A 12,587-nucleotide genomic window follows, 5' to 3' on the forward strand; every position below is an offset into this window, starting at 1 on the left:
TTCCCTTTTCTTCTTCATTTTTTCTCTTCCTAAAACATTTAGAGCACAGGACAAGTTCTGTCTCGCTCTACAGGTGGTTGCCCTGAATTAATAGAGCAAGATAAATAAAAGCTCACTGAATGCTTGGCTCTCTTTTGACCAGGCTAGAAAGCCTTGAAGAGTGTGGTATCATTTTCCACGCACAGCAGCTTTGGGAGGGCCAAATGCAGCCTCACTGACACAACTTGGGACCTCTGCAGTAATTTCAAGAGCAACTACACTTCCTCATTTGATACACTAGGAGTTTCCTGATGCACACATTTGAAGCACCCTACTTCCTAACTACCTGTAGATAGATCATGAGTCTAAAAAAACACTAAACAAGCAAGCAGGCTGTCTTTTCCCTTACATCAGGCCTCATAGGTGATCTTACCACTGAAATATTTTGAAAAAGTAAGCATACAATAAAACATATGACAGACAACAAAGTGAAATCTGTATATATATTGGTGTAAATGCAAAGGAAAGCTGAACTAAACCCACTCCCCTTACCTCACCAGATGGTTCTTGGGAGAGCTTCTCTAAAGGTTTTGTTTTTCTTTTTCCTCTAAATACTATAATCCCTAGGTACTAGGAAAGAGATATTTATATTCAAAAAAAATTTTTTTTAATGTATTTAGTACAGGGTCTACAGGGTCTCATTACACAAATGGGACTCATAGTGATCCTCCAGTTTTCAGCCTCCTAAGTGCTGGGATTACAGATGAGCGCCACCATGCTCAGTCTCTATTACCCTCTCAGGGTGCCCTGGGGGTTGGGCTGCCATGACACACTGGGGATCAAACTCTGGTCTCTGCATCTGCCTAAGCAGTAGCTTTAATCCGCTGAGCTATCTGGCTGGCCCTTATTCAAACAATGTCATATTCACATGGGTAACAATAGAGGGGAAAGTCTAGAATGCACTTCTCTCGCTCACCTTAGGGCTGCCTTTTGGGAACCATGTGGCCATTTATGTGATCCAAATGGGTGTCTAACAAAGGGAAGTCTCATTACAACTTATTCTCCTCATTATCACAGACATCCCAGCCTTTTCATAACAGGCTTCTGGAACAGGAAGCTGCTCTACACTTTCTGGGTCACACAAAAATCTTGCTGTTGCTCTCAGTGCAAATCCAACTACACACACTAATGAACTGCCCTAAAATTCTCAAATGAAGCCATAAGGTAAAAGTTTGTGTTGATTATGCTCATAAATTCTTTAGTTGCTGACATCATTCTTTCCTATTTTCTTAATGCACTTGCAATCCAGAAGTAACTTAACCAAAACTCTTCAGCCTAACTAGAGGATCCTCTTGTCTTGGATAGAGAAAGCACTGGATGTGTTACTCTGGGGAAGTCATTTGCCTCTTGTGAAGTGAGAAGTTTAAATACAGTGATGTCTGGAACTGCTTCCAATTACAACTTTAAATGTTCTGTGCCTATGTGATTATTTTTCTGTTGGTGTAAGTCAAAGCCCAGGATAGGATGCTTTAAAAGAAAACAACTTAACAGTTTTGAGTGCTATAGGTTTAGGACTGGGAAGCTCTGTGGGAGGACTTCAGAGCAGATAACATCGCAAAAGCAGTAAATGTGGGGGAAGAGATAACACTGTAGGGGAGGATGCCAGGGAGATTCTGGGGCCAAGTGTGAGAAACTGAGCCTGTAGGAACTATGTAATCAGGTTCTGAGGAGAACTACATTACTAAATTACTCCTTTCTGGAGGTGGCATTTCCAGTGACCTAACCATCTTCCATTCCGTGCTACCTCTTGAATTTTTCACTACTTCAAAAGATCCAACCAAGCATTAAGTTTCCAGTACTTGAAATTTTAATAGACACACTCAAGCTATATCTACAGTTTAATAGATTGTAAATAAATTTTTCATGTAATCAGCTGGAGAGAGGGCTACAGCATTAGGCCAGACTATTCAGAGAAGACCTTCTAGGGACTGAGGAAACCACAGTTCTGGATTTGTGTGGAGGTGCTGGTCTAGGTATAAACTGTCCATTTCTAGTCAATAGAACACCAACATCAAACTTGTAAACCTAAGGAGTGTAATGGTTTCATTGTTTTAGATAACAACATTGGTTTATGTGACAATAACTATTTAAATATAAACATATGCCCAGCAGACCACACAAATATTGCTTATATATATTCTTCCAAGTTAAATCCATTGCTGTTTAATCACTGCTTTTATTTTAAACTTCTGACCACACTTGCCAGACATACATTGTTAGTTCCTTAGCAGGTTCCTTGGCTTGTAGTAACATACTGCTTGGCAGTACAGTGCCCCAGTCCCAAATACGACAGCCAGAAATCCTTCCTGATGCTATCCCAAATCCTGGAGACAAAAACACTCTATGCTCCATCTTTTCTAATCCTGCATTTTATTTTTCAAGATCAGATAAAGCACTCAAAATTACTACTTTGCTATTGTTCTGGTTATTCTGAAAGTTACCAACGCTGAATCTATATGGGATTTTATAATGGACTGTTTCCACCCACATTTTCTATGGAGATGAAGACATAGAAGTTCATTGTCTATAGCACATTAGAAAAGAGAAGCATCTTTCCTAGCACTTTTATTTCATACCTTTTTTATTGTATTTGGAACCCTGCCTGTTTCACAAAGAAGCTTTTGCCATGAAGGTTGTGTTTAGGAAATTAGGCACTGCATAATGATATCTGGTCCCTTCTTTTCAAAAGGTATAAAGAAAAACGATATTTAAATCACCTTGAAATACTGTTCTTCTCATCTTCTGGTAGGCCCCATAGATCTCACAATATACAGAGGTACACATGTGCAACCAAACACTTACCTAAACTAACCTAAGCCCTATAGTTCATTAAAAGGGTTCTGCCATTTTCAATTTTTAGCTTCAACTTTACTGCTACATGATTTATCATGCTGCACTAAAACAAGAAAAAGAGATGACATTTTTGAGAAAGAGAAAAATAACAGTTTCCCCACCCTTCCACCTCCTCCAGGGCCCTCTTACCTGTTTAAGTATTTCAGCTGCTGTTTCATGTGAACAATCAAATATCACGTAGAACTCCTTGCCCTTCTTCATCTCCTTGAGTAAAGGCTTGGCATCTTTGTTCCCAGAGGGCAGCTGGCGGATTTTGATTTTAATGTTATATCTGGAGGGAGCTTTGATGAGTTCTTGCAGACGAATTAGACCTAGAAAATGACATGCAATCACGCAACAGAAGCTGATCTTTATTGTTTATCGCCATTTACAGTCAAACACATATCATTCCCAAAATGTATAAAGCAGCCACCTACCTAAAGGTTATACTATTAACTTTGCATTTGTCATTCCTCTTTCTGCAATAGATTACACTGATATTTTCTCTTTGTAGGTATGTGTGGCTTAGAAGCCCAATTTTCCCAAGTGCATTTTGAATTTATTTAAAATGCAGTTGCCTTCCCCAGCTTTCAAGATTTTAACCGCAAAAGTTTGGTACACAAAAATCTGCTTGAGGTTTCTAACAGAATTTCTTGGGGTTGTTAGCTTCTGGAAGCTTGTCATTAAGTATTTATACATAATGTCCTGTTTAGCAGCTAATTGGTTGGGCTACTTTATTATAACCTTTCCATGCTGAACATTTAAAGTATTTTTAAATGACTCATTATATCTTTTGCTAACCTATTTAAAATTATATTGGAAAATCCTTATTTGATTAAAGATACTATGATGTTTTAGAGATTATGATAATAAAAGCAGAAAACCTTCTTTAGCAACTGACCATTGATACTTGGAGAGCTTGCACCACTGACTAGCGTGGCAGGAAATACTTGCATCACTGGGGCTCTGGGGCTGTTCAGGTGCACCATTGTCCAATAGCAGCACCTTAGGCGGCAGAGGAAGCCAGCCGTACAGAGCCTCTATCTGATTCCCCTCTGTTGCCTGGTGCCTGCTGCACTGTATGATGTTATGTTTCATTCAAGAGCTCTCATCATATGGGAAAATTGAATTTTTAAAGTACAAAGTTTGGTCCCTTCAAAAATTTTTTAAGCTTCAACAAATCAAACAGGAATAGTACGCACTAGAAGTATCGGGACGGACATTGTGGTATGCGGAGGCGTGAAGCCACACTTGCTAGAGTTACTTCCGGACATGATGCCTTTGTTTCTTTCTCTTATTTCATTTATCTATTTTCTTCCAGAACTCACATTTATTGATGCTTAAATTAGAAGGGTTTCTCTAATGCTTTGGGGTAGGTTTGAGTCTGGAATACTGGACAGCCAATTTCTGATACTGCTTTTCAGAGTCGAATTGACAGGGGCAAGGGAGGTAGGGGAGAGTGCTGCAGAACCATACCATGTTTTGGTATCCATCATTCCTTTTATTTTTGTAGATAAATTGAAATTGTTAAAATCATAGACTTCCTGGACTCTTGCTCATTTATAAGTTACTCCTGTAGTTGAAGCTTTTCATGTCTCAAAAATAAGACACTCGTGTTCCTACTTCCAGATTCTCTTGTCCTGAACCCTTGCTCAGTACTAAAACATAACCAAAAAACAGAACAGAACAAAACAAATGAAGCTCACAGATTTTTACCCTTTTTACTTATTGTGTGTACTAATTCTCTTAATAATGTTGTGAAGCAAGTATTATTACCTTTATTATTTCAAGTGTAGAAATAAAAGGCCAAAACAATCAAGTAACTTATTCTGGGTTCCAAAGGCAGTTGGGAGGAGTCATAAATGAAAACTGTAAATTGTGACTACAGTGCTCAATATTTCCACTTCACTGTTCTGCCTTATGAATACAAGCTGCCTTATGAATAAGCCATTCCAGAGGAATGTGTGCAGTGTTGGATTGTTTGATGAGATGGAGCAAATATAGAAATCAAGGATGAATTTTCCTTTCTCCCGGGCTTCATCTTTGCCAGTCACACACACACACACACACACACACACACACACACACACACACATGCACGCACGCACGCACGCACACACTTAACTTAAGCAGGAGTACAGATGACTGCTCAGTGTGGCCTTTAAGGGAAAACATTTTAAAAGTGCATTTCATATGCTGAAATGAACTGCTCTTTTGTATTTTGCTGAATGGAATGTCGGTCTTGAAGTGGGTCTTCCGGTCCTGATGACTTGCATAGACCCTCATGGCATTTAAAGTTTACATGCATTTTCTCATTTCATTCATTCATTTTTAAGAAAAATATTTCCTGTATGTTCATTAGATCCCAAACACTATGCTAAGCCTTGTAAATTAAACGCATCCCTGCTTCTACGTCCTTATAGCCTAGGGGAGGTTTTCATACCATAACTCTCATGAGGTGGATGGGGCATCAATTACCACTTTATTTTATAGAGTATGAGCTGAGGCTGCTGTAGGGTGGAATGGCTTGCTCAAGGTTGTGTAGTTAATGATGGCAGATTCAGTGCTGAAATTCAAGTCTACCTCCTGTTACCAAAGTAGAGTTTTTTCCACTAAATCAATGACACTGCCTACGTTTGGACGTCAGGTTAAATAATTGGATGACTCACTCATTCTACAAATAAGTCACTGTATAGGTAAATAGAGAAAGAAACGTTGGGTCAACAAAAAGTATAGGACCTTTCAAACACACAAGGTCTTTCACATGCATGTTCCCCCCCATAAATGTAATCATACACTGTCATAGTTGTCTCATAAAGGAAAGTGTATTTTAATACCAAGAGAGGAAAAGCAAGAGCCTTTCAGCACAAAAGTCGAGTTTCTAATTTTACTAAACTTATCTTCAGTAAAAATGTACCATTAACCCACTACTCTTCTGTTTTGCCAGAATGCAGATAAATTAATTTAGGAAAGGGAAGATAGGCAGATTTAAAGATTACAGACCCAACTGGTTCCGAGAACAAGGAGCAAAGAACGGTGGTTTTACATTTCTTTTCTTGAATCAATTGTTTGCTTAAGAAAGGTCATTCTGGCTTCATTAGCAAATGATGTAGCATTTACAATTCAAAAAGCTGTTTTAGTTCACCAGAGACAGAAGTTAGAGAAAGCTTTCTCTTTTGTAGTTTCATTTTCCAGCAATCCATCAGTCATTTACATTTCATTATAATGAATAGCTAAAAATACTGTTTGTTACTTCCGGGAAAGGGAAACTGATTTAGGTGCAGCATCTGCTTTTGCTGCTTTTTCTCCTTGTCCTTTCTTTGCCAGCCCTAAGGAAGTGACCTGACCTAGCCCAGCTGGGTCTCCAATTGCAGAGAATGTTAAAGGGGCATGTCAAGCTGGTAAGGTTATGTTTTCTTCTAGTCCACTGGACAGGATGGTCTTTAAAAATGAAATGCAGATAAGGAGAAACCCAGAGAAAGTCAAGTGAGTTACATTATATAATAAAACTGGTCTCATCTAGGCTTTTCAAAAATGCCAATGTTGTGAATGATGAAGAGTGAAATGTTCAGGATGAAAAGAGACTAGAAAACCTTGATCGCTAAAAGTAATATGAGTGATCAGGGACAAGTAGTGAAAATGGAATCATATACAATATGTCATTCCATATATATTTGGATAGCACTATTGAAACATCTTTAATTTTCCCACATTTGATAATTATATTGTAGCAATACCAGGGAAGATCTTTGTTCTTAGGAGATACACACTAAAGTATTTGTGGGTTAAAATAGTCATAATGTTTACAATTTATATTCCAATGGTGAACGAGTCTACTACTTATAATTATTGTTATTACTATATGGACATTTTTTTCTCACATTTTGTCTATCATTTACCAAATGATTGAACATTAAAACAAATGTGATCAAGTAATAATGGCTAAATCTAGATGATTTGGTAGACAAGTTTACTGCACACTTAATTTTTTTTCTGAGTTCAGATTTTTCTAAATATAGACAAACCATGCAGATATAAAATGATCTCATAATACACTACTCCCCACCCCTAACTCTAGGAATGCAATTAGAACAGCACCTTTGGTTTAAAAATGCTTTGGGGAACAGCCTATATATTTTACTTAAGTTTAGACAAGGATCTGCTTAAAGAGGCAACTCTCAAAAACGTCCAAATGGCCAATTCTGTACACTTGCTTAGACTGCATATGTTCTCTGTGTGCTTAGATATGACACAGAAAAATGCTGGTTGTGTGCACAGGGAACGACTCAGGCAATGAGGGGAAGGCAAAAGGGTCCTGCTGCTTTCACTGGATGTTTAAGATAGCCTCTAACTTCTCCTTCAGTGATAATAAACCTTGCCATATACACAGTCCCTTTTTAGGAAGTATGTAACATGCTTTATTTATGGCTCAATAAGCCTGGAATATACCTCTGAAATGGATAGGTGACAGAGCTATTTTGCAGAGAGGAAAGCGAGGCACAGGGAGGTTAATTGTTTGGATGGGCCCAGAAAATAAGTCACAGATGACAGGAATTGGGAGAAATTTGGGGGTCAAGCCTCTACTTGATGGAGGGATCACCTCCACACAGGTGCCACTGCACACCTCTCCCTGTTAGAAATTCTCAGCTTCACATTGCAGCCCAAACCATTTTTGAATAGCTTTAGTTATTTCAATGAGTCTGAGTTCAAAAGAAAAGTACCTAGGTTTTCTTGAGTCTTAATCCAATTCCCTGTTCATTAAACCACATGAGTGGGGTTGATGTTGTAAAAAGGAAGGTAATAAACCACTAGGGCCCAGAGATCAGATCACACATTTCAAATGTTAATTTCCTCTTCACTTGAACTTAGAAACATGCAAAATGGCATTTCACAAATTTGTTGATATATTAATATCCCTCAAATCTAATAGGTTTCTTAAGGGGATCTGTGCATAAATGTGAATCCTTTCAAGGGAAGAAAAATCAGAACTAAGAAATGGAAATGGAAATGGGGAGTGAATTACCTGAGGAAAAACAGCATTTTAAAGTGGATATCTTCATATGTATGATTTTTCAAAAGTACACCAAAAAGTCTAGTTAGAAATGTCCTCAAAGAGAAAATGTGTCCCTTGATTGCAAAGGAGCTCACAGAAGGCTGTAGCCAAAATACTCAAGGTATACTGTGCTGTGCTTAGCTCCACCAATGGATGCTGGTACTAAATTCTAGACAATATCAGTGGTAACTGAATGTAATATCCCTGGTGCATGGTATCTAAAGATGAGTCTCTCAAGCAGAATTCTCAAAACTTGACTAGGGTTCTGGTCAGAGGACTAGGGTGTGGATATGAAAGCTAGGGAAGAGTGAGGTGAGAGAAAAAAGAATGATCACTGATTGCTTAGTTAGGACTCAGTAGCAGGAATTTCCCATCTCTCAGCTGTCCAGGGGTATTTAAAGAGGCACGGAGCAGAGGGCTTTCGGTAGGCACCAAGTGATTGCAACAACCCAGTCACGCACAGTGCGATTGCTGACAGCAGAAGATTCACTGCTTCCTTCATTCAGCACTGATTAGGTGCAGAATATCTTTCATTTTGGATGGATTACCTAAGACAGAGGTGTTACTTTCTGTTGGTTTCAAATTTAAGGTTTCTGTCAAAAGTCTTGGTTCAGTATTTTCTATTGTTTTTTTCTCCCTTTGGTGAGGTGGAAGGAAATATATTCGATGTAAAATTCTAAGTTACTATTTAAATATAGCCATAAAGGCAGCTATTTCATTTATTCATAGGATGGTTGAGCACATTAAATGAGCCAATTATCCAAAAGAACAGTGCATTACACATAGTCAGAACTCAAGAATTTAGTTATTGTTGTTTCTGTGGTTGTCATTCCTCTCATGATTGCTCCCAGGATTTATTTTTTTCAATGACTGACATTTTTATGTGTGTTATTCTCATTTCAAATTAATCCTCACTCTAAAGCTTGGAGACGGTGAGAATGACTAATAATTCTTTATTATATGCTGCATTTTAGAAATCTTATGTGGTTATGATATATTAAGAAGAAATTGCTTAACAAAACCATAGGTACAAGAAATAAAACAACCCCTTAGAGGGCTGTGTGTCTCTGTAGTGCAGAACTTGTGGCATCTGTCTAGGACTTACTCCTTTGAGGCACCTATACAACCCTACTCTATACACTGAGGATGCTCAAATTTACCTCACTTCCTTGAACCCCAGATTCATACCTGAAATGCCTAATATTAACTCCATTATGTTAAAGATATCTGAAACTCTAATGTAGCTTATTTGTTAATGAATTACTGAAATTATCCTTATTCACCCAAGCTACTTCCACCTAAGCCTTGATTTCAGGTAATGCCAACTCTTTCTGTTGACCAAGGCAAATGGTTAGAGTCTTCTTTGGCAACTCTGCCTCTGATCCTGTACTCCTTTGGGATGTTATATTTATTATTATGGACTTAATTTTCATTTTTTTAGTTCACAGGTCTCAATTCAAAATAACCTGCCTCACTGCCACCACAGCATTAATATTTTATAAGAATGGAGCCCAACCTCCCAGTTCTTATGCAACATTTAAAAATAAACTTAACATATGGCACTCATCTCAGAAGAATGCACTGTGCAAATTAAAACACTGAGCAAAAGTTTGCTATTTCAGTGGAGTGGGACAAAAATGTGTTTCCTGTTTCTTGTCAAACAGGTTAATCTGAGGCAAGTTTGTGCACCATGAGATAACTCAAGTTTCTCAGACATTAAATTCCTCAACTCAAAAGCTGTGTCAAACAGATGCAGATGTAGTGATGGATACTCAATGAGGAACGATAATAGTCAAACTAAAAGGTAAAATGCATGCATGCTATGAACATCCATGATTTTATTTATTTATTTATTTATTTATTTATTTATTTATTTATTTGCTCACTTATTTTCTGGCTGGCTCAGCTTTCCCTGGGGGCAAGGCTGGCACAGCATGTGGTGCCTGAGATTGCACTACGGTCCCTGCGCTTTGCCTAAGCTTGCCTAAGCAGGCTCTTTCGACTGCTGAGCTATCTCACCAGCCTCCATGATGTTATTTATAGTTCCTCAAAACCCTACAATGCTTGACTGATCAATCAAACACTGCAGGGTAATCACACACATGGTAGCAAAGGAAAGAGGACTATGAGACATTGTGAATGCTTGGAAATGGAACAGATGCAAACATGCTCAGAGTGTCAGTCTAGCTCTACATTCAAAGGATTCTCAGAACTGGCTAATGCCTTACTCTTGCATAGATACCAGCAGTTCCTCAGGAATAGTCACCTGCCATACTTCTGCCTTGACATCCTGAAAGTGACTGAGTAACAAATGAACACAGGGATCATTGGTTACTAATAATATGAATCTGATTCAATTCCAGATTCTACTCTTCTTCAATGTCTTCCCATTTCAGAAAGAGCAAAAGCCCATCTGTTCATGTGCAAAGGTCTCCTTCTTGCTCTCATAGGTCAGGTGTGTCCTCAGGTTCAATGTTAGCTGCTATCCTGCCTGAAACTTTCTCTCAGGTATGCAGGTTTCCCTCCTCTGCTCCCTCAAGCTTTGCTCAGATCTCACCTTTGCAATGCGATATAAGATTGACATCTGAAAACTGCACTCTTGGCTTCCAGATAACCCTCATCCTGTTCTACTTTATTTTCCTCCCAAAATACTTATGATGTTTGAAAGGTGTAATTCAATTCACATAGGTGAATGTATTCCTTTGTCTTTTACGCTAAATTCTTTCAGGATAGGACTTTCTGTCTGCTGTGTTCACCAAGTCCCTAGAACAATGACTAATACATAGTAAATGTTCAATAACTATTTGTGGAATGATAGGTTGTGACAACAACATTAAGTTATTAAAAATACATGCTCCGAGAGATGGCATCAAGTCAATACAGTGAAATAAGGGTTTGAACTTTTTTCCCCCTGTATTTTAAGGAAAGGTCTACAGGGTGTTCAGGGTCTCACTACTAGATCAGACTCATAGTGTCCACCTGCTTACAGTCTCCCAAGAGCTGGGAGTACCGGCATGTGCCACCATGCCCAGTCTCAATTGCCATCTCAGCATGCCCAGGGGGCAGGACTGGCATGGCAGGCCCAGGAATTGAACCCTCGGTCCCTGAGTCTGCTTGCAGGCACTTTAATCTGCTGAGCTATTTGGCCAGCCCTAAGAGTTTGAGTCTTAAAACAAGCAGCTTATTTAGAGAGTTGGAAATTATCTCAGGTTTCATTGAGGGCCGCCTCTCGGGTACTATAGAAATTGCATCAGGACCTTTCTCATAGTCTGGGCTAATTTTTCCAGGGCCAGGAAGCTAAATCCTTTGGAAAAAAATACATTACATCTCCAGAGAGACCTGTAGATTAGAAGGTCATCCTTTGGGTGATGTCAGAGCTACTTGCCTCAATCCTCCATCCACTGTGGTCAGAGGATGTAGCTAGAACATTTTCCACTCCGTAGCCCTGCAGACATTTGTCAATAGTAATCACTTTGTTCTATGTGTTTACTGGCTTTCCTTTCTAGCCTAAATATTTTAATTATTTTAGCTTTACTCATTTATTCTGAATATAAACAGTCTCAATATCCATTTACATGACAGAGTAGTGGAGTAGATGAGAATTTGGGAAGTCAGCCCTATGCATAAGAACATTATAGAATAGGAAAATGTGTATTTGAAACTTTCTTCTTTTCCTTACATATGTTTTGCCCAAATAAAGAGGGATACATCTATGTATGTAAGCAGGATGGCGTGGACAACTGTACTGTACATTTCTGCTGGGCTATGGAAAGGAACAGACAATAATTTGTTTTATTTCCTTGTTTCAATTGATTGTACTTTCTGTCTTATTAATTTCTTATATATTTCTTTCTTCCAATTTTACATGCATATATCTGGTAGCATGAATAACTGGTTAGAAGACAAAACTATGTATTATAACAAAGACTGTGAAATTCATATTACTTTATTAAGTGAAATTCTGTATCACTTGTAATATTTTTTTCTGTTTTAATTCTAATTTGTACTCTCTTAAAAAAAGAAGGCTACAATGATGACTCCAGGTAATTTATTTCTATGTACAAATATTTCAACATATAGAGGAATTCTTAGGGACGGAACTTAGCATAGTACTGCTAACCAAGCGTTGTTTTGTTTCAGGGCCGTTCACCTGATGTTCTGCCCATCTCGAATGTTCTCCGCACATTCCACTTGTTCCCACATGGTTTGTTCACTATCCTCTCTAGTGTCTTACTCCTGTGTTATTTTCCATGAGGCTTTTCCTAGTATCCTTAAAATTGAAAGTGTCCCTCACTCTTTAGTCTACCAAATATCATTTGTTGCTTTAATTTTTCCTTAGCAACATTCACTACCACTTATGATAATATTTACTTAAATGTGTTGTTAGATAAACAGACTCTGAAATCTATGAATTCAGAGAATTTTTTTTTAATTTTAGGGAAGGGTCTACAGGGTGTTCAGGATCTCACTACTAGACTGGACTCATAGTGATCTGCCTGTTCACAGCCTCCCAAAAGCTGGAATTACAGGTGCACACCACCACACTCAGTGTCAATCGCTGTCTCTATGGGATACGATGAAAGCAGTTCTCAGAGGGAAATTCATAGCTGTGAACTCACACATTAGGAAAACAGAACGGGAACAAATAAACACCCTAATGCTG

The 12,587-nt window shown here is 38.4% G+C and overlaps 1 protein-coding gene across 5 annotated transcripts in view; it reads right to left on the bottom strand.

Moving 5' to 3' along the window:
- Grik1 (glutamate ionotropic receptor kainate type subunit 1) overlaps positions 1-12,587 on the bottom strand; it is a 453,759-nt gene that overhangs the window by 143,279 nt on the left and 297,893 nt on the right. For all 5 annotated transcript variants that reach the window (XM_023706583.1, XM_023706582.1, XM_004646302.2 and 2 more), the window contains one exon: positions 3,022-3,203. In XM_023706583.1, coding sequence (XP_023562351.1) covers positions 3,022-3,203 — 182 coding nt within the window. The remainder of the gene's footprint in view (positions 1-3,021; positions 3,204-12,587) is intronic.

This window comes from Octodon degus, unplaced genomic scaffold (genome assembly GCF_000260255.1).
Source record: "Octodon degus isolate 3935 unplaced genomic scaffold, OctDeg1.0 scaffold00264, whole genome shotgun sequence".
NCBI lineage: Eukaryota > Metazoa > Chordata > Mammalia > Rodentia > Octodontidae > Octodon > Octodon degus.